Raw genomic sequence first — 23974 nt, 5'->3', positions numbered from 1 at the left:
GCTTCAGGTTTGCTCAGGGAAAGAAAGGAAGCATCCCTAAGGGTCAAACTGGCCTGAGAAGATGCAGGAGCTAGTCACCATCCTTTCACTGACCTCAGGGTGTGGGGCATAATTTCCTCTCAACAACCCACAGGGAAGAAGCAGTAATTTCAGTGGAGAGTGTTTCTGCAGGATCTTGTGAAACACACCAGTAGTTTGCAGTTAGGAGGCTGACTTCCTGGTGAATCAATCACCCTGTAAGCTGTAACGTGCCCGCACTTCCAGGATGACATTCACTGACTCAGGAGCTTTGAGCAAAGTGAAGCAATATCAGTGGCCAAGCCTGAGGCACTCACCAAAGGTCAGGAGTTTTGGGGCAGCCCGCTTTGGCTATGAGAGTTACTCACGGAAGGCCCAGCATTGGGAAAGCTACAGGGACGTGAGCCTGTGGACACGCATGGCACAACACTGTGAAATATCTTCAGGCTTCATAACAATAAGTGTGGCCCAGACTGAATGCATCAGTTGGTTATCCATGTCATACATAATTGGGGCTTGTTGAGGGTTATAGGTATTTGCCCCATGTTTGTGGGCAGCATGGGGATGTGCGGGAAAAGTTTTTAAGTGTTGTTTTCTCCTTTATCCCTCCCAGCTCTGTGTGAATAAGGTCATTAGTATTAAAGTCAAGCAAGACCTGGGTTCCTTTCCTGTATGGGCTATTATGAGCTACATGAACTAGGATGGAATGTCAAAGATACCTGAACCATTTTACTAATCTGCAAGATAGGGACACTGATGCCCACCTCACAGGTTTATTATTAGGGTTAAATGATAAAATATATGTAAAGTACATATCTCAGTGCCTGGCATTCAGGAATCTATTGTTTATTATAATAGGGTCTGTGGTGATGCCAAGAGGTATAGAGCAAGGACTGGGAGGCTCTGTCTATACCAGGACCAGTTTCCTTTGGGAAGTCACATCAGGTATTAAGAAGGCACAATAGCCTAAAAACATACTTCCCTGGTCAAAAGCCCCTTCCTATTTTTGCCAGTGACAAGCTAGAGGAGGTGGGGTTGGTGGGCAGTGGCAGCAATATGTCACTAATGCCTCTGTCCAATGTTCAGCTCTGCTGCGACCACAAAAAGACCTGATCTGACCCAGGTGAGGGAGAGGAAGTTAGGAGGTGTCATGACCAGGCAGGACAAAGTGCCTGTTGCAAAGGGTGATGCTTGCGAGGAGAGCGGGGGAGTAGTGCCTGGGGTTGCCCTTGTGCCCATTCTTCTGAGTGATGATGATGCCATCAGGAGAGCTCTGTTAAAGCTCCCTAGTGCCAAATGCTGAATTTCTATTGACTGTCATCAGAGTCGAAGTTCTGATTAGAGCGCTTCCTCTAACGGTCTGGCTAAAACTTCCTGAGGGGCTAGCACAGTGATTGCCACCATTTGGAACTGCCGCACATGCTTTTTTTCTTTTTCCGCTTTTTTTTTCCCTTTTGGAAAGACAGGTTTTTTTGTTTGTTTGTTTTAATTTGCAAACCTGTTTTACTCAACAACTGTCAAAATGTTAAAGATAATTATATTTTAACAAATTACAATTTGCTTGGTTGGAGGCTTGTTGTTGATGATGACTATAAGGAGATGTGGAACCTCCCTAAAATGTCATAAAGTCAGCATTGGTGATCTTTGCTTGATTTTTCACAGGGATGCTTACAAAAGAGAGGGACACTGGGAGGGAAACATGATGCTTAGAGCAATTGTGGGAAGCTGGAGGGAGCTGTTTAGTGCAGTGCCTGTAGGGAAGGGACATCTCACATTTTCCTTTTATCTCTTTTTCTAAGGGTCATCTGATGGACAGGGCTTTAACCCTGTGGGGCGTCAGTGAGACACCATCTCCTTTTCTATCACTTCTTTCTGATTCTTCTGCATGAGTGGGACCTAAAGCCTGCCCCTGGATCCAGCACTCTTTTCTCTCCAGGACAGAAGCTTCCTGAATCCTCAGGCCCCAGTGCTGTGAAATGGAGCTCATTGTTTTTGCATCTCACTGAAAGGGACTTTACTTTTCATGAATCTCATAGACATAAAAGTCACCCATTGCAGCTTTTCTTGGGCATAGATTTTACCCCTTTTGCTATTTCTAAGATTCAACAGGACTGTAAAGTGATATTCTGATTGGGGTGGGAATGGCAAGAAGAGAAGAATGAAGGAATGCAATACACTTACTTTTATAAATATAGAAACTACCACCAATCCATTTGGGCTCTTTGCAGCTTCTGTGACATTGGTATATAACTCATGGTTATAGTGGATGAGCTGCACCTGGCAGGAGGGAGAAACAATAAGAACAACAATCTAGCATTAAAAGATGTGAGGCATAGCCAAACTACATAAGGGTAAAGTATATTATAGAACAACTGGAAAGCTAATCCTATAATTTAAGAGATTTCAGGAGTATGGTATGTATGTGTGCATATAAAATACATGCACACACACACACACACACACACACACACAGATACCCATACATAATTGTAAACATTTTCTAGTAACAAGCATGCCTTTAATAAACTTGGTGCCCTTCTGGCTCTGGCTTCATCCCAGGACGTTTCCCCTAAAGTGTGTGTAAAGTGAATTTCTCTTATTAGGAGCAGAACTGCCCTATAGGAGTGAATGTGCTTTTCACCTGCACCAACAGCTGCCATTGGCAGCAAGTAAATTTTCTTCATGGCCACAGGCAAGCAGGGAATTGCTAGGTCCTGAGTCAGCCCAGTGACTCTGAGAGGAGACTGGACAGCCTGAAAGATACAGTGCTCCTGATGGAGAGAGAGCTGATTGCTTAGGCTCCTGATGCACCAGCCTGCACAGGTCATCTGACTGTGCAGGACTTAACTTGCTCCTCGTTGAATGAAGATCAGCAATCTGCCTTGTGCATTCATTCCAGGCTGTGGTTTTAAAATAGTTTTCTTTTTTTTAATAGTATGGAAGTATAATTTTGTAACAAACTAAAAGATAGAGAAATTTTTTAAAAACTTCCCCCTCCCCACTTCTTTCTAATCCCAGTCCAAGCAATATGACTCAACAGTTTAGTATATATCCTTCCAGATTTTTTTTATGCTTATAAATTACACATACACACACACGAGTTTAAAAATACTAAATGAATAACTTCCTAGAAACATACAACCTACCAAGACTGAATCAAGAAGAAATGGAAACCTGAGCAGATGAGTACAAATAAGATGATTGAAGTAGTAATCAGAAAACTCTCAACAAAGAAAATCCCTGGACCAGATGGCTTTGTGGGTGAATTCCACCAGTCATTCAAAGAATTCATACCAATCCTTCTTAACCTCTCCCAAAGAAATAGAAGAGAGAACACTTCCAAACTCATTTTATGAGGCCAGCATCATCCTGATACCAAAGCCAGACAAAGACACTGCAAGAAAAGAGAACCAAAGGCCAATATCCCTAATGAACACAGACGCAAAAATCTTTAATAAAATACTACTAAACCAAACTCAACAACACATATCAGTTGAGTCATGACCAAGTAGCATTTATCCCTGGGATGCAAGGATTTTTCAACACATGCAAATCAATCAATGTGATATACCATATTAACATAATAAAAGATAAAAATCACATGAACATCTCAAAAAAGAGTCAGGAAAAGCATTTGACAAAATTCACCATCCATTCATAATAAAAAATCTCAACAAAACAGAAGGAACTTACCTCAATACAATAAGATCATATATGAGAAGCCCACAGCTAACATTAATGGAGAAACACTGAAAATTTATCCTCTAACATCCAGTACAAGGCAAGGATGCCCACTCTTTCCACTTCTATTCAACATAGTCTAGGCAGAGCAATTAGACAAGAAAAAGAAATAAACGGCATCCAATCAGAAAGGAAGAAATAAAATTGTCTCTGTTTGTAGATAAAATGATCATATTCATAGAACACAATTCTCAACCACAGCAAAAAACTCTTGGCACTGATAAATTAATTCAGTAAAATTGCAGAACACAAATTCAGTATACAAAAATTGGTGGTATTTCTGTACACTAACAATGGACTATCCAAAAAGGAAATTAAGAAAACAATCCCATTTAAAGTAGCAACAAAAATAATAAGGTGCTTAGCAATAAGCTCAAAGAAGTGAACAACTTGCACACTGAAAACTATAAAACATTAATGAAGGAAATTAAAGAAGATAAATGGAAAGAAAGGCCTATGCTTGTCTGGAAGAATTAAGGTTGTTAAAACGTTCATACTAATATAAGTGATCTACAGATTCAATCCAATCCCTATCAAAATTCCAATGGCATCCCTTACATAAATAGAAAAAAAATCCTAAAATTCATATGGAACCATAAAATACCCTGAATACCCAAAGCAAACTTGAGCAAGAAGAACAAAGCTAGAGGAATTACATTTCCTGGTTCCAAAATATATTTCAAAGCTATAGTAATTAAAAGAGTACAAATACATACGTATAGACCAATGGAATTGAACAGAGGGCCCTGAAATAAATCCACACATTTATGGTCAACTGATTTTTGACAAGGGTGCCAAGAACACCTAATGGGGAAAGGATAGACTCTTCAATAAGTGATGTTGGGAAAACTGCATATCCCATGCAAAAGAATGAAATTGGGCCATTATCTCATACCACATACTGAAGTCAACTAAAAATGGATTAAAGACTTATATGTTAGACCTGAAACTGTAAAACTAGTATAGGAAAATATAGGAAAAAATTCTTGACATTGGTCTTGATAAAGATTTTTTTGTTTATGAAGGAAAAAAGCAAAGGCAATAAAAGTAAAAACAGACAAGTGGGATTGTATCAAACTAGAAAGCTTCTGCACAGCAAAGAAAACAATCAAAACAGTAAAAAGGCAATGCACAGAATGGGAAAAAATATTTTCAAACCATGTATCTGATAAGGGTTAATATCCCAAATATACATGTAACTCATACAACTCAATAGCAAAAAAAAAAAAAAAAAAAAAAAAAAAAACCTGATCTAAAAATGGGAAAATAATTCGAATTGACATTTCTCAAAGGAAAACATACAAATGGCCAATAGGTACATGGAAAAGGGCACAACATCACCAGTCACTGTGGAATTGCAAATCAAAACCATGAGATATAAACTCACACTTGTTAGAATGGCTGTTATAAAAAAGACAAGAGATAACAAGTGTTGGTGAAGATGTGGAGAGAAGGGAACTCTTGTGCACTGTTGGTGGGAATGTGAATTGGTTCAGCCACTATGAAAAACAGTATGGAGGTTCCTCAAAAAATGAAAAATAGAACTACCATATGATCCAGCAACCCCATTCTGTGTATATATCCAAAAGAAATGAAGTCTGGCTCTTAAAGAGATACCTGCACTCCTATGTTCACTGTAGCATTATTCACAATAGCTAAGATTTGGAAACAACCTGAGTGTCTACTGACAAGAAGAATGGATAAGGCAAATGTGATACATACCCCTCCCTCCACACTGGAATATTATTCAGCTATAAAAATGACTGAAATCCTGTCATTTGTGACAACATAGATGAACCAGATGAGCCAGAAGAATCTTATGCTAAGTGAAAGGTGTCAGACACAGAAAGTCAAATACTGTATGAACTCACTTATGTGCAGAATCTAAAATAGTCAAACTCAAAATAAATAAATAAATAAAATAGTCAAGCTCATAGAAGGAAAAAAAATAGAATGGTTGGTTTTCCCGGGTTGAGGGTAGAGGGAAATGAGATGTTTGTTAAAGGGTACAAAGTTTCAGTTGTGAAGGTGAATGAATTCTGGAGCTCTAATGTACAGCATGGTGGTAATAGTTAACAATATTGTATTGTACACTTGAAATTTGCTAAAAGTATATGTAGATTCTAAATTAAATCTTATCACACACACACGTAAATATGTAGGGGTGATGGATATGTTTAATTTCAGTGTGGTGATCTTTTCAGAACATGTACCTCTATCAAAATATCAAGTTGTATACCTTAAATGTACGCAATTTTTATACGTCAAAGATATCTCAATAAAAATTAAAAATAAAAGTGAAGAATACAATGGAAATGGAATCATTTATAAGTAATTGTGAACTTGAATTTTAAAAGTTAAAGTTTAAGAATAGTTTTTGGCTGTCTTTCTAAGTCAATGTGTATGGATCTACCTAAATCTTTCTAACAGCCATAGAATTCTCCATCACGTAAATGCCCCATAACATACTTAACCAGACTCTCACTAGTTTTCAGGGTTTCCATTTTTTTTTTTGTCTCTTGTAAGCAATGTCACAGCAAGCCTAGCTTATATCTTTCTATAATGGTATTAGCATTTTCCACAGGCTCATATGAGAATCTAATAAGATGGTGCATGTAAAAGTGATTTATGATTTTGGAAGTATAAAGATTATTCATTATTACCAACATCCTATGTTGAATTTAAAAAGGAAGTGTAATTTTAGAAGCTGAGAAAGTCAATGATCAAAAAAGGGTACTTTTCCTTGATTGTTGAAAAAAACATCTCTAACACAATGACTTGCAGCCTTCACTCTCATCCAGCTCACCTGGGTGCTTTTAAAATCCACTTATGCCTGCCCCCCAAATTCTGATTTGATTCATTTTGGGTGGGAGCAAGGCACTGGTATTTGTTAAAAGCTCTCTTGCTAGAGGGCAGCTGGAGTGGAGAACTAGTGCAACATAATCAATGAGCATCAATATCCCATCAGTGTCAACTCAGATGTATGGTACCTTGAATCTGATAATATCCTGACCATCTTGAGTCAGTAGAGTTTCTCAAGGAGGGAGCACATGACATTGTTGCTCTTGAAATATCCTATTTGTTTATTGCTTCTTCACTTCTTGTGAGTTTTGCCAATGGTGGCAGATGGTTATACAGCAGCTACTCTGCCATCAAAAAGGCAACTGCAGGCAGGGGCTAGTGAATCTTCTCTGTCTGTGCAGGACTCAGGCCAGGCAGGATTATAGTCCTGTGCTCATCAATCTCCTCCCTCCCTACCTCCCACCCACAAAGCCAAGAATTTCTGTAGGTTGGAGAAAATCCTTTCAGTGTTGAGTAAGCTTCTTAATGAGAATCAAAACACATCCTGCCATCTGCTAAGATCTTCATACCAGGTGACCTAGAAAACCACCTGGGGATGTGCCAGTGCTTAAAGGCACGCCTTGGAATTTCAGCATGTTCCGAGAACTAGGCTTTGGAGAGCAGAGAAGTGGAAGGCAATCAAGTGGAGTGATTCTTCTCCAACTTATAAGACTGAAAAAGGCAGAAAGATGTCTCTTGGGTGCCCCATAGGGTAGAATTCCATAGGGGCCAGGGCCTGTGAGAAAGGGGCTGGCAAGTATAGGGGTGAGGCTATACTCTGCTCTAAGCTCAAGTTAACACATTTAGAATTTTGATCTGAAGTCTTGCCTCCTCTATATTCCAAGGTAAATTGGCTAGGATTCTGAGATAAGGTCGAACCGCATGAAATTGACTTTTTGATTTACAAAAATGGTGATTTTATAGAGTTAACATAATCTTAAGATAAAGCTGTTTTGAATATAGCATTCCCCCTCACCCCACCCTCTGCACAAATTAGATATTAAAAGGATGACATAGTACGTTGCTACTGAATGTGCAGTGCAAGGATCAGCAACAGCCACAAGATCTAGGAACTTGTTAGAAAAATGCAGAAACTTGAGCCCTACTTTAGACCTCCTGAATCATGATCTGCATTTTAACAAATTCCTAGTGATTTGAATGTAAATTATTAGTAGTCGAGAAGTACTACTAATACTTAGCAGATACTGCTGGCTGGTTAGCAGGGTTCTATTTTGTCTGGCTGTTCATCCCTCCTCTGGTTCACTTCGGCTGAGTTTAGGGGTACATGCATTATGTATGTTGGAAGATAGGCTGAGTTCAGATCATAAGAGATCTAGACTAGGAGCCAGGGAAGGGATCTGAACAAGAGATAATATAATCACTGTGGACTGTAAGAGGGAGACTAGAGCAGGGTGAGACTGGGGGTAGGGTGGATATAATTTCAGGTGGTGACCATTAAGGCAGAGAATGTTCCATAGGACTTTGCAGTTTATAGGGTGTGGATGTGTGTGGTGAGTGGGCACCAAGTGATCCTTCAGGCCACAGACCAGTCAGGACCACCAGAAGACCCCAGGAGGCAGCTTGGCAATGGCCAGTCTTCTTGTTCCCACCCGTCAGAACACAATCTTGGCATTGTGGCAAGAGGGACATTCATGCATCAACAGCAGGGCTTAAAGGTTAAAAAGCACTGCTTCCCTTTCACCTGCCTCCCTGGTCCTTGTCAGTAGCAATTATAGTTCCTGCAGCTGTTGATGTTGATTTTCCCCAGGCAGGCACATTGGAGCCAATCCAAAACACACTAACCACACACATGTGTGTGTGGGTCTGGAGGAAGGGGGTCTACTGCTTGTCCTGCTATTAATTTGGGATGAGGGAGCAGCCATGTGCAAATCATATCCCGCTAGGAAGACAGTATAATATTGGAGAGTATGTTCTGAAAGAGATGTCTGTGGATTACTTTTTGTCATTATGGGTAATATTTTAAAGTCCAAACCCTACAAAGTCAGAATTTTGAATAATTTGAATGAGCACTTAAACTGTAGTTTGAACACCAACTCTGGAGCTTACTCAAGGTAATCAAAGTGTCTGGTGTGAGATAGAAGATTAATAAGTGAATGCTTGACCTTCTGAGCAAGTGTGTGAGGCAACTAGAACTGCAAGTAAAATATCGAAACTGCTTACAAGAGTAAACTCTCTAGGGGCTAATGATGACATGCTAATTAAACACCACGTTTAGCTATTCATTAAAGAGACACTCCAAGGGCTTCTGCTAGTCTAGTTGGAATTACAATGTGAAAGAGCTAGCTAAACCTGGATTACTAGAGATTATTGTATAATCTTGATTTTTAATTAAAGACAGGTGTCCTCTTAGAGAAGTTTTCTAGAAATGCAAGACTGAGAAATGGCTGTCCTAAAGGAAGAAATAAGATATTGCTGGAGACAACTAACTGCTGAACAATCATCGACAGAAAGACACTGGTACTCACCAAAGAAGACACCCCACATCCAGAGACAAAGGAGAAGCCACAATGAAACGGTAGGAGGGGCGCAATCACATTAAAATCAAATCCAAAAAATGCTGTGTGAGTGACTCACAAACTGTAGAACACTTATACCACAGAAGTCCACCCACTAAAGTGAGGGTTCTGAGCCCCACGTCAGGCTTCCCAACCTGGGAGTCCAGCAACAGGAGGAGGAATCCCCAGAGAATCAGATCCTGAAAGCCAGCGGGATTTGATTGCAGGACCTCCACAGGACTGGGGGAAACAGAGACTCCACTCTTGGAGGGCACACAAAAAAATATGCTCACCAGGACCCAGGAGGAAGGAGCAGTGACCTGATAGGAAACTGAACCAGACCTACCTGCTGGTGTTGGAGGGTTGCCTGCCGAGGTGGGGGGCAGCTGTGGCTCACCAAGGAGGCAGGGGCACTGGCAGCAGGGGTTTTGGGAAGTGCTTATTGGTGTGAGCCCTCCCAGAGTCTGCCATTAGCCCCACCAAAGAGCCTGTGGGCTCCAGCGCTAGGTGGCCTCAGGCCAAACAACCAACAAGGTGTGAACACAGCCCTACCCATTAGCAGACAAGCAGATTAAAGTTTTACTGAGCTCCACCCACCAAATCGGATTAAAGCTTTACTGAGCTCTGCCAACCCAGCCCTACACACCATCAGTCCCTCCCATGAGGAAGCACACAGGAGACTCCTAGATAGCTTCCTCCACAAGAGGGCAGACAGCAGTATCAAGCAGTATCAGCAGTATTTCATCTTACAGAACTGAAAACCACAGCCACAGAAAGATACAGAAAATGAAAAAGCAGAGGACTTTGTACCAGATGAAGGGACAGGATAAAGCCCCAGAAAAACAACTAAATGAAGAGGACATAGGCACCCTTCCAGAAAAAGAATTCAGAATAATGACAGTGAAGATGATCCAGGACTTTGAAAAAAGACTGGATGCAAAGATCGAAAAGTTTACCAAAGACCTATAAGAATTAAAGAACAAACAAACAGATATGCAACACAATAACTGAAATGAAAAATACACTGGAAGGAACCAATAGCAGATTAACGGAGGCAGAAGGGCGAATAAGTGACCTGGAAGACAGAATGGTGATAATAACTGATGCGGAAAAGAATAAAGAAAAAAGAATGAAAAGAACTGAAGACAGCCTAAGATACCTCTGGGACAATGTTAAATGCACCAACATTCGCGTTATAGGGGTCCCGGAAGGAGACAAGAGAGAGAAAGGAGCTGAGAAAATATGGAAGAGATTATAGTTGAAAACTTCCCTAACATGGGAAAGGAAATAGCTACCCAAGTCCAGGAAATGCAGAGTCCCAGGCAGGATAAACACAAGGAGAAACACGCCAAGACACATAGTAGTCAAGCTGACAAAAATTAAAGACAGAGAAATGTTATTAAAAGCAACAAGGGAAAAACGACAAATAACATACAAGGGAACTCCCATCAGGTTAACAGCTGATTTCTCAGCAGAAACTCTGCAAGCCAGAAGGGAGTGGCATGATATATTTCAAGTGATGAAAGGGAAGAACCTACAACCAAGAATACTCTACCCAGCAAGGATCTCCTTCAGATTCGACGGAGAAATCAAAAGCTTTACAGACAAGCAACAGCTAAGAGAATTCAGCACCACCAAACCAGCCCTACCACAAATGCTAAAGGAACTTCTCTAAGTGGGAAACATAAGAGAAGAGAAGGACCTACAAAAACAAAAACAAAACAATTAAGAAAATGGTAACAGGAACATACATCTCAATAATTACCTTGAACGTAAATGGACTAAATGCACCAACCAGAAGACACAGACTGGCTGAATGGATACAAAAACAAGACCCATATATATGCTGTCTCGAAGAGACCCACTTCAGACCTAGGCACACATACAGACTGAAAGTGAGGGGATGGAAGAAGATATTCCATGCAAATGAAAATCAGAAGAAAGCTGGAGTAGCAATACTCATATCAGATAAAATAGACTTTAAAATAAAAAATGTTACAAGAGACAAGAAAGGATATTACATAAAGATCAAGGGATCCATCCAAGAAGAGGAGATAATGATAAATATATATGAACCCAATATAGGAGCACCTCAATACATAAGGCAAATGCTAACAACTATGAAAGAGGAAATGCAAGGCAGAAACAGAGAGACAGGTGTAGAGAACAAACACATGGACACCAGATGGGGAAAGCGGGGAGGGTTGGGGGGAAATGAATTGGGAGATTGGGATACCAAATTGTACACACTAAATATATGCTGTTTATTGTCTGTTAACTGTATCTCAATAAAAGTTCTTAAAAAAAAAAGATATTGCTGGACTTTTCACATGATGCTCAGACATGGCACACGCCGTGGTCCAGAGCATTCTCTGTATCTAAGATCTCTGAGATCTGATGTGATTCTTCACTATATGGCACTAGCTTTAATCCTATGTTCTCATCCCAGAATATGCTGCCTCACCTCAATCCTTTACAGGCCCCTAGAATTTGCTCATTCAAATTTTTTTTGAAGGTCAACTATGTGCTGAGGCCAGTTGGAATGAAATTTATAAAGTCCTTATCTTCCTAGAGATAATTTCAGGTGGTGGTAAGAGCTTTGAAGGAAACAAAAAAAGGTTTTGGCTTGTGAAGTGAATGACAGTAGTGGAAATATTGGTGGGTGGCATGCAGGAGTGGGGACAATGTCCGGTAGTATAGCTAGTGAAGGTCTCTCTACAGAGGTGACATTGGAGCTGAGTTCTGCTGATGAAGAGGAGCCAGGCATGGGAGGACTGGACGGAGGTGCATTGTTGGCAGAGAGTATGGCCAAAGCAAAGAGCCTGAGGTAGGGATAAATAGGTGAGTGTGGTTGGGAAGGGTGAAGGTGGTTCAAAATGGCACTAGCTTATACAGGGCTTTGCAGACCATGGTGAAGAGCTTTGATTTTATTCCAAGTGCAACAGATAGCCATTAATTTTAAGGAAGAAATCAATTGATCTGTTGTGCATTGTTCAGTTTGTTTTTTCTGAGGTGCACTTTTGAAAGATTCCTCTGGTCACTGTTGGAGGGCAAAGGTGGCAGAAGAGGCTTTGTCTACCCTTCTTTACCGCACAGCTCAGCTTTGGCCTCATCTTCCTCAGGACACCTGCCATGAACCACTGACACCGAGCATCAAATGCAGCTCCTCTCTGCTACCATGTGCTTTCATTCACTGGGAAAGTTCAAAATATCTTACAACCAGGATGGCATGGGTAGTAGGTAATCAGAGCAGATGTAAGCTACTGACCCCTGGTGTAGGCACAATGGTGCCAAATTTCCTGTTGATGTTAGTGGTCCGCATCACTTGCTGGTGATCACCGTCAGCATGTGTTGAGCATGGCTTTGTGCCAGAGACAATGCCAGCAGTAACGTATTCTCAATTACCTCTCACAAAATGAGTCATGGGGGCACTGGGCCACCGAGAGATTATTTGCTCAAGAAAGTGGTAGAGCTAGGATTATGCCTAATTCCTATGACTATAGAGTTCATATTCATGCCCCATGTGATTTGGAAACTGTGTTCTTTATGTCTGTATTGATTTTTGAATAAACATCTCAAGGGCAGGGATAGCCCTCATGCCTGTCATGGCACTTGGCTCAGGGGAGATGTTGGCAAGTGTTTACTGAATGACTCCTAATTCTGCATCTCATAGAGACAGGGCCTTAAAGAAAACCCAGGCCAGCCCACTTTTAAAAATGAAAAAAACTGAGATCAGAGAGGGGCTATGTCTTGTTCATGATGATATAGTCATTTGTACATCCATTTGTTTAACAAGTATTTATTGAGCGATTAGTAAGTGAGGGAAAGTGATAGGAGGAGAAGTTGAAAAGGCAAGCAGGACCAGACCATGGAGAACCTGGCAGGCCAACCTAGGGGGTCTGGATTCCATTCTAAGGGTGATGTAAAATTATGTTTATGTCCTAGAATTCTCTTAGGACTAAAAGCAAAGCTTCTTCTCTGCCCCATAACTGAGGTGAGGAGCCAGGCAAACATTGGGCTTTGGTGACAAGTAACCCAGCTTTCAAGCTAATTGACAAGTACTTATTTTTACTAAATAAGCAGACTTGTGGCAAGCAGCCTTCTAAGTTGACAGCAAGCTGCACTTGTCATTGGTTAGGCTGGGTGCAGCCTCTGATGTATAGGCCTCAAATGAAGTCTTCACTTTGCAGCAGTGAGCTGACTCACCATTGCATGCCAGGCTGCAGCTTCCTCACCCCTCAGGCCTCGGCAGAGCTACCAGCTGTGTTTTCAGACTCTGATATATACACCCTAGTTCGTCTTTCTCAGCATGGTGGTGCATTAGCAGAAGCCCCTTAGTGAACTCAGGAAAGAGCAGCCTTGTAGCGGAGGACCACACATGGAATTTGGAGTGATAACACTTTGATTACCCTTGCTCAAAACACCTCAGTGGATTGCCATTGCTTTTAAGATAAAGACCCAAATCTGTGCACAGGCCTTGTGTGGCCCCTGACTTTTCCAACTGTTTCTCCTTGTTCAATGTGCTCTGGCCACAAGACTTTCTTTTGGTGTCCCTTACACACAATGCTTCCTCCTTCCCTAGAGCCTGTGCACGCACCATCCTTCTGCTTAGAAGACAATTCCCTCCCCTCTCTGCCTGACTCCTATTTATGAACAACTTTGGTTCTCAACTTAAGGGTCATCTCTTGAGAGAGGTCACCATAACCCATTCTCATGGTATCTTGTGCCTTTCCCCTTTGAAATGCATATGATAGTTTTATTTATAAATTTATTTATTGGCTGCGTTGGGTCTTCATTGCTGCACATGGGCTTTCTCTAGTTGCAGCGAGCAGAGGCTACTCTTTGTTGTGGTGGCGTCTCTTGTTGCGGAGCATGGGTTTTAGGCATGTGGGCTTCAGTGGTTGCAGCACACAGGCTCAATAATTGTGGCACACAGGCTTAGTTGCTCCATGGCGTGTGGTATCCTCCGGGGGCAGGGATTGAACACATGTCCCTTGCATTAGCAGGCGGATTCTTAACCACTGTGCCACCTAGGAAGTCCCTGATAGTTTTACTTAAACATTTATTGTGTGATTGATTAATTCCCATCACTTTCACTGGAACTTAAACTTCATCCAGGCAAGGACTGTATCTTATTTGTTCTTATGATGTCCCCATTACCCAGCACAGTACTTGGCACATATGAGCCAGGTACTAACATATGAGTAAGTTAGAAATAACTGTTAAATGAATAAAGAAAACCATGCAGGCTAACAATAATGCAACAAAATGTGATGTCCTGAGGGATAGGGAGAGCAAGGTGCTTGGCTGAGCTTTTAAAGGAACAGCCCAAAATCCTAAAGAATATCTCTAAAATGGGAACCCAGTAACTAAATATCATATGATGATATTTGAATTGCAAAGCTCGGCTTTGCCACTGGGTACCCTTAGGCAAGGCAGGCCTCTCAACTAAAAACAGGGACAATGCAGATGGCCAACAGGCACATGAGAAGATGCTCAACATCTCGAATCATCAGGGAAATGCAAATCAAAACCACAATGAGATATCACCTCATATCCATCAAAATGGCTATAATCAAAAAGAACACAAATAGCAAATGTTGGCAAGGGTGTGGAGAAAAGGGAACCCTCCTACATTGTTGGTGGAAATACAAAGTGGTGCAGCCACTGTGGAAAACAGTATGAAGGTTTCCCAAAAAACTAAAAATAGTTACCATATGATCCAGCATTTCCATTCCTTGATATATACCCGAAAAAAACAAAGGCATTCGAAAAGATACATGCACCCCAATATTCATAACAGCATTATTTACAACAGCCAAGATACGGAAACAACCTAAGTGTCAATCAACAGATGAATGGATAAAGAAGATGTGGTACATATATACACAAAGAAACACTACTCAGCCATTAAAAAAGAATGAAATTTTGCCATTGGCATCAACATGGATGAAATTGGAGGGCATTATGCTAAGTGAAATTCATCAGACAGAGAAAGACAGATACTATATGATATCACTTACACATGGAATCTAAAAAATGCAACAAACTAACGAACATATCAAAAAAGAAGCAGACTTACAGATGTAGAGAATAAACTAGTGGCTACCAGTGGAGAGAGGGAAGGGGGCAGGCACACTATAGGGGAAGGGGAGTAAGAGGTACAAATTATTAGATATAAAATAAGCTGCAAAGATATATTGCACAACACAGGGAATATAGTCAACATCTTATGACAACTCTAAATGGAATAGAACCTTTAAAATTTGTGACTCACTTATTGTACACCTGGAACATATATAATACTTTACAGCAACTGTACTTCAATAAAAAGTTAAAAAATAAAAACACGGGTAATAATACTAACTACTTCATAGAACTGTGGTGATGATTTATGACACAGAATATGTAAATCTAGTAAGCACTCAATAATTAGCTACTCTTGTTATTGTTACACTATCATTATTATATAAACTGTAGATAACAGGGCCTTCAGCTCCTGAAAGAATCTAAGTATTAATCTCTCCCTTCCCTTTAAATGATAATGATTACCATTTCATATTTCTATAGCCCTTTAAACCTTTCAAAGCATACTCAAGTGGGTTTAATTCTAGTCAGTGCACAAGTTCCAAGTGCCCATCCTATGTCAGACCCCAGGAGTCCCAAGGTAAATGATGTATATTCCATATCCTTGAGGAGCTTGCCCACATTACCCCATTTGTTCCCAAAATAGGCAAAGGATATAATGAAGGCACAAAGAGGTTAAGCAACTTTTCCAAAGTCGTACAGTCAAACAGTGATCCTAGTCCACTTTGCTTTCGAGTGTATAACATTTTCTTTCCACAACAAAGGAAAGGTGTTTTATATTTGAGGGAAGATCACATTTCAGTAGCTATTGCTGGAACAGTAATTATAAGCTAGAATTTATTTATAGAAAGTCATTAACAAGTTTGTTTTTCTGTGTAACAGCACACACAGTCTGCAGAGAACACAGTTTGAGATTTACCAACCACCACATTCTCACCCTCGGTTTGGCAATTACCACTGGTCTACCTGGTGGCTAATGGTTTCCTGCATTTTAAGACATACAATGCAATTATGGCTAAAAATAAAAAGAAGTGCCTATAGTTTCATTGACTGAAGACCTCCAAATACGGTCCAGCTATCACAGCAATCTATAAAACCAGAGTGAACTTTTCCCCCCAGAAAATAACAAAACTTGGATTTTAATACATGGTGTTTTTCACAGTTTGCACAAATGCAGAGTGATATATTTGGGTGCAGGATGATGCTGGAAAAGGCAATGCTCTGGGCCTCCTCAGATACCTCTTCTGTCCAATAACCTCAGGCTAGTGGCTTAGCTCCTCTCTGTCTTGGTTTCTTCATCTGTAATAAGGGGATGCATCTAAGGATTGTCATGAGAATGAAACAAGATAATCTACTATACAGCCTTTCAGGAACTAGACAGGGTATAATCAAACAAGCAAAATAAATGAGGTGACACATACAAAGGACCACACATATAAAAGGTAGTTATCAAAAGCTCCTTCTTTTTCTTTCCACGATGCAAAGATTGGACATACTTTCCTTCTTATTGATTTCTGTACTTCAAGTTTGTGGTCACAAAGCAAACTGCACACCAAGAATCTTCTAGAGAGTTTTCACATCTTTCTCACACCCTTATCAAGAACTATTGAATTAGGATGTTTCCTGATGCTTTTTTCCCCCCTGAAATATCCTGAAATAGCTGTTTCTAGAAGCCTATTTTTTCTACTATGATCCTTTTTCTGAAGCAGTCATATACCTTCCACTTCTCATAAAAGAAACTGCTGAAAGCCAGAGAAGGATGGACCTCCTGTAATGAGGTCCAGATCATCCCAGAAGAAACCTACAGGGAGTGGTTGTTACCTGCCAGAATCTAAAGGTGGGGTCTGCAGGTACTTTTGGAACCTCAGCTGATTTTAATTAAGGCTCTACCTCACTGCTTCCTGCAACCCAGACTTCATTGCTCCCATCTTCTTTCTCTGCAATCGCCTATTTCCCACCTATACTCTCATTACCATAAATGCATCCCAGCAAAGAGTGTCAATGAAGATCATTTACTGGCTCTGGAGTCAAACATCCTATGCTCAAGTACTGGGTTATTTAGTCATTTTTGAGCCCCAATTTCTTCACATACAAAAATGATTACAATATAACCACTCAAAGAGTTGTTGGGATGATTAAATGAGTCAAAACATGTAAATGAGCTAAAGTACATAAATGAGATAAAGCAGGCTTTAGATGCAGTGCCTGGCATAGTCTAAGTATTTAAATACTTAAATGAACAAATGCACATATGAAAATCCATCATACTTGATCATTATAATGCAACATATGTCTAATGAAATATATATATTTTCCTTTTCTTCCCTGAAAATTGAAGTACTCAATACTCAGTCTTTTCAGGACATCAATAGATAATTCCTATGGTATCTCAATGGGAGTAACTGGGGTTGGGGTTGAGAGGATACTTGGATGACTTCTTTAGAAGAAAAGGAAAATGACTCATCTGAGGAATAGTTAGAATCCTCTAGGGGCAAAAACAGAGGTTAAATTAGGCGAATTACAGAGGCAGAACCTGTCACTCTAGGGTTTTGGACCAGAGCAAAGCAAACATTGGACCAATTTTTCTTAGATTCCAACTCTTTAAGCAAGTAACTCTATCAAGACTTTTATGACATATTGTTCAGTCACATCTGTTTTCTGCAGAGGCCATAAACACCTATCATGGAAGAAGAAAAGATTAAATCCTCACAAACCACTTGCCAAACCCACTGTATTCAGTTGGTATTAATTCGGAAGAGTCACTTTTTTTTAAGAACTTTTATTGAGATACAGTTAACAGACAATAAACTGCATGTATTTAGAGTGTACAATTTGGTATCCCAATCTCCCAATTCATTCACCCCAACCCTCCCTGCTTTCCCCACTTGGTGTCCATATGTTTGTTCTCTACATATGTGTCTCTGTTTCTGCCTTGCAAACGGGTTGATTTGTACCATTTTTCTATAGTCTGCATATATGCGTTAATATACGGTACTTGTTTTTCTCTTTCTGATTCACTTCACTCTGTATGACAGTCTCTAGGTCCATCCATGTCTCTACAAATGTCCCAGTTTCATTGCTTTTTACAGCTGCGTTATATTCCATTGTATGTATGTACCACATCTTCTTTATCCATTCATCTGTTGATGGACATTGAGGTTGCTTCCATGTCCTGGCTATTGTAAATAGTGCTGCAGTGAACATTGGAGTGCATTGTCTTTTTGAATTATGGTGTTCTCTGGGTATATGCCCAGCAGTGGGATTGCTGGGTCATATGGTAGTTCTATTTTTAGTTTTGCAAGGAACCTCCATACTCTTCTCCATAGTGGCTGTATCAATTTACATTCCCACCAACAGTGCAAAAGCATTCCCTTTTCTCCACAGCCTCTCCAGCATTTACTGTTTGTAGATTTTCTGATGATGCCCATTCTGACCGGTGTGAGGTGATACCTCATTGTCATTTTGATTTGCATTTCTCTAATAATTAGTGATGCTGAGCAGCTTTTCATGTGCCTCTTGGCCATCCATATGTCTTCTTTGGAGAAATACCTATTTAGGTCTTCTGCCCATTTTTTGATTGGGTTGTTTGTTTTTTTGATATTGAGCTGGATGAACAGTTTATATATTTTGGAGATTAATCCTTTGTTGATTCGTTTGCAAATATTTTCTCCCATTCTGAGGGTTGTCTTTTCATCTTGCTTATAGTTTCCTTTGCTGTGCAGAAGTGTTGAAGTTTCATTAGGTCCCACTTATTTACTTTTGCTTTTATTTCCATTCCTCTAGGGGGTGGATCAAAAAAGATCTTGCTGTTATTTACATCAAAGTGTTCTTGCTATGTTTTCCTCTAGGAGTTTTATAGTGTCTGGCCCAGAAGAGTCACTTTTGATGAGTACTCTCCTAACTGTTATTAATGGAAATAGAAAGACAACATCTATTAGATAAAGAGAGGAGGGTTTTCTTTCTTTTTGTAAATCAAGCTGCAGAGCAATTTGAATAACATGTTCATAAAACTAGGCTTGATTTTGAACACATTAACTGCATAAAGTGTGATACTTAATAACTAGAAATACATACTTTCAAAGCCATTAAATATACATAAACACCATCCATGATGGATTGATTCTGGTGATAAGGAGCAGAAAGAGCCCTGAGCCAGCAGTCAAGGGGACTGGGTTTTAAAGGACACTTAGCCACTCAGTAGTTGGGTGAGTCCCTGCTTCCTTTTAGACCTCAGATTTTTATCTGGAAAACACAGAGATTTCAAGGATAGGGTTTTGCGGTTTTTCTAAAAAATGAGTGCGCATTGGTGGGAGGTATGAGCTGTTGCCTTCTGAGTTTCCATCAAAGTCAATTAAATGACGTTGAATTGAAACCAAGTATTTAAATGAAAGTTTCAGTGGACAGCATGTTTAAGCTTAGGGTTGCAAATGGCGTGACTATAGAGGCCAGGCAGGTTGCATAGATAAAAGAAGGAGTCTAGGTAGGACTGGCCAAAGAACACCTGTGCAGGTCAGGAACAGTCCCTGGGCCTCCTGGCTGCCAGTTTGTGACCTCTGGTTTCTTTCTTTTTTTTTTTTTAAAGACCATCAACAATTTATTAAGTGCATACTCTGTGTACAAAAGTGGTTTAGACCCCGAGGTTACAAAGAAATGTGAGAGTTAGCTCTTATTCTAAGAGTTTATGAAATGTAGGGGAAGTATTCACATACATAAAAATGTAACAACAGGTATTCATGAATTCACAGTTTCCCACATTTTTACTCATTCTTTATATTTGGCAGATTGTTTTTATTTTTTTATTTTTTATTTTTTAAGCTCTTTATTTGAATATAATTGCTTTTCACCGTTGTGCCAGTTTTTGCTGTACAACAAAGTAAATCAGCTGTATTTATACATATATACCCATATCCCCTCCCTTCTGCGACTCCTTCCCACCATCCCTATCCCAGCCCTCTAAGTCATCACCCATCATCCAGTTGATGGGCAGAAGACCTAAATAGACATTTAGTCAAAGAAGACATGAAGATGGCTAACAAACACATGAAAAGATGCTCAAGATAATCATTAGAGAAATGTAAGGCAAAGCCACAATGAGGTATCATCTCACACCAGTCAGAATGGTCATCATCAAAAAATCTAGAAACAATAAATGCTGGAGAGGGTGTGGAGAAAAGGGAACCCTCCTGCACTGCTGGTGGGAATGTAAATTGTTTCAGCCACTATGGGAAACAGTATGGCGGTTCCTTAAAAAACTAAAAGTTGAACTACCATATGACGCAGCAATCCCAGTCCTGGGCATATACCGTGTTAAAACCATAATCCAAAAAGAAACATGTACTATAATGTTCATTGCAGCACTACTTACAATAGCCAGGACATGGAAGCAACATCTGGTTTCTTCATTTGATTATGTTTAGGTCAAATTAAATCAAACCCAAAGGTAACAAAGTATCCCCAACCTAAGAATTGACTCTCAAGTCTTCATTCATTAATTCTTTCAATAAACACTTACTTGTGTCTCCTATACATTTAGCACTATGCTGGGCATGAGATGCTAAAAAGAGGGGAAATCTTAGAGGCAGAAGGAAGCACACGTGCAAAGGCCTTGTGGCATGTATAAAAGGTACAGGCTGAAGCCCAGAAGTTAATGGGGAATTAAGGTAAGATGACCTACGATTAAAAAGTAGGGACCAGATCATACCTAATCTTGGAGACCCTGGCAAGAATTTTGCCTCTATCCTAAAAACTGTGGAAAGTTATCAAAAATTTTAAGATGAAGGCAGCATGCATGTAGAGTGATGGGAATGGTGAAAATGTCAAATTTACTTTTGGTGCAGATTATTATAGAGGGAAGTCTGTAACTGTAGAGACTCTTCACCAAAGCACATTTTCTCACTATGATGTCTGACACTTTCAGGAATCACACTGCCAACTGCCTGCCAACTTTGCACTATTCTTGCCCTTCCAGAATCTGCCCAGCTTCTCAGTGAGCCATGCATTCCAAATCCTGGAATCAGATCACCTAAATTCAATAACATACCTCCTGTCATGATGCTTTACAGGTTAAAAGCAACTTGAATATCTGCCTAAGTATTTTAATCATAAAAGGCACTGCAAATTATTTAGTGATTTTCTTTTCTTTAAAAAAAAAGAGACTAAGAGAACAACATATCAATCCAGATTATAGGAAATGGAAGTCTCAAACAGGTTTTGAAAAATCAGGAAAAATATTCAGGAAGATTATGAAAGATGAGTAATGAGTGCAAAACAACTTTGGCAAATACAGAGAAATATTAGCTTATTCCAAAAAATAAGATACTGGTCATCCAATTATTAGAAAATAAATAGCAAAAAATACCAAGAAAATCCCAATTTGAATGATCCAGGGATGGGCACATTGGTTCTTGACTACTGCAATTTAAAATGAAGTCAAATGCCAGAGGATAATGGGAATGGTTTTTTAGGTATTTAAATACCACCTAGAGGAGTTGTGGGAGGGAGGGGATATGCGGATATATGTATAAATCAGCTGATTCACTTTGTTGTACAGCAAAAACTGATGCAACAGTGTAAAGCAATTATATTCCAATAAAAAGCTTAAAAAAATATAAATGCCACGTACGAGAGAGGGAGCCACAAAGATGCACCACAGTGTAGAAGAAGGAGGGGACTGTGATAAATGCTGAAGAATGGGCTTACTGCCAACTTAATATAGTATTAGAATCCAGCCCTCTCTCTGCTATCCAGGCCGTATTTTATAATCAGGGAGCAGTGGACAATTGGGTCTGGACATATCTTTATTGTATGTGACTGTCCCATGCATTGCAGGGCCTTTAGAACTTTTGTTCCCTTCCCACTGATTGCTTATTGTACCCCCTACCCCAATCATGGTGACAATCCTAAAATCCTAAAATTCTCTCATATATTTAAAAATTTTTTTATAGTTTTATTGGAGTATAATTGCTATGCAATGTTGCATTAGTTTCTATTGTACAACAAAGTGAATCAGCTATATGTACATATATATCCCCATATCTCCTCCCTCTTGAGCCTCCCTCCCACCATCCCTACCCACCCCTACAGGTCATCACAAAACATTGAGCTTATCTCCCTGTGCTATGCAGCAGCTTCCCCCTAGCTATCTATTTTACATTTGGCAGTGTATATATGTCAATGCTACTCTCTCACTATGTCCCAGCCTCCCCTTCCCCGGCTATGTCCTAAAGTCCATTCTCTATATCTGCGTCTTTATTTCTGCCCTGCCACTAGGTTCATCAGTACCATTTTTCTAGGATCCATATATATGCATAAGCATACCATATTTGTCTTTCTCTTTCTGATTTGCTTCACTCTTTTTGACAGTCTCTAGGTCCATCCACCTCACTAAAAGTAACTCAATTTCATTCCTTTTTAAGGCTGAGTAATATTCCATTGTATATATGTGCCACATCTTCTTTATCCATTCATCAGTCAATGGACATTTAGGTTGCTTCCATGTCCTGGCTATTGTAAATAGTGCTGCAATGAACATTGGGGTACATGTATCTTTTTTGAATTATGGTTTTCTTAGTGTATATGGCCAGCAGTGGGATTGCTAGGTCATATGATAGTTCTATTTTTAGTTTTTTCAAGGAATCTCCATACTGCTTTCCATAATGGCTGTATCAATTTACATTCCCACCAACAGTGCAAGAGCGTTCCCTTTTCTCCACATGCTCTCCAGCATTTATTGTTTCTAGATTTTTTTGGTTATGGCCATTCTGACTGGTGTGAGGTGATACCTCATTGTAGTTTTGATTTGCATTTCTCTAATGATTAGTGATGTTGAGCATCTTTTCATGTGTTTGTTAGTAATCTGTATGTCTTCTTTGCAGAAATTATTTAGATCTTCCACCTATTTTTGGATTGGGTTGTTTGTTTTTTGGATATTGAGCTGCTTGTATATTTTGGAGGGTAATCCTTTGTCAGTTGCTTCATTTGCAAATATTTTCTCCCATCTGAGGGCTGTCTTTTCATCTTGTTGACGATTTCCTTTCCTGTGCAAAAACCTTTAAATTTCATTAGATCCCATTTTGTTTATTTTTGTTTTTACTTCCATTACTCTAGGCAGTGAGTCAAAAAGGATCTTGCTGTGATTTATGTCATAGAATGTTCTTTCTATGTTTTCCTCTAGGAGTTTTATAGTGTCTGGCCTTACCTTTAAGCCTTTAATCTATTTTGAGTTTATTTTTGTGTATGGTGTTAGGAAGTGTTCTAATTTCATTCTCTTCTATGTAGCTGTCCAGTTTTCCCAGCACCACTTATTGAAGAAGCTGTCTTCCCCATTGTATAGTCTTGTCTCCTTTGTCAAAGATAAGGTGACCATATGTGGGTCGGTTTATCTCTGAGCTTTCTATCTTTGTTCCATTGATCTATATTTCTGTTTTTGTGCCAGTACCATACTGTCTTGATTACTGTAGCTTTGTAGTATAGCCTGAAGTCAGGGAGCCTGATTCCTCCAGCTCCAGTTTTTCTTCTCAAGATTGCTTTGGCTATTTGGGGTCTTTTGTGTTTCTATACAAATTGCAAAATTTTTTGTTCTAGTTCTGTGAAAAATGCCATTGGTAATTTGATAGGGATTGCATTGAATCTGTAGATTGTTTTGGATAATATAGTCATTTTCACAGTGTTGATTCTTCCAATCCATGAACATGGTATAACTCTTCATCTGTTTGTGTCATATTTGATTTCCTTCATCAGTGTCTTATAGTTTTCTGCATTCAGGTCTTTAG

General features: G+C 39.7%; 1 protein-coding gene across 1 annotated transcript in view; it reads right to left on the bottom strand.

Moving 5' to 3' along the window:
* The window catches only part of CA10 (carbonic anhydrase 10), a 702035-nt gene that overhangs the window by 22536 nt on the left and 655525 nt on the right, over window positions 1–23974 (bottom strand). The window contains exon 5 of the mRNA XM_057717015.1: window positions 2200–2295. Coding sequence (XP_057572998.1) covers window positions 2200–2295 — 96 coding nt within the window. The remainder of the gene's footprint in view (window positions 1–2199; window positions 2296–23974) is intronic.

Source organism: Hippopotamus amphibius, chromosome 17, assembly GCF_030028045.1.
Source record: "Hippopotamus amphibius kiboko isolate mHipAmp2 chromosome 17, mHipAmp2.hap2, whole genome shotgun sequence".
Taxonomy (NCBI): Eukaryota; Metazoa; Chordata; class Mammalia; order Artiodactyla; family Hippopotamidae; genus Hippopotamus; species Hippopotamus amphibius.
Note: the sequence above shows the minus strand (reverse complement) of the source record. Positions and strands in the feature narration are given on the sequence as shown.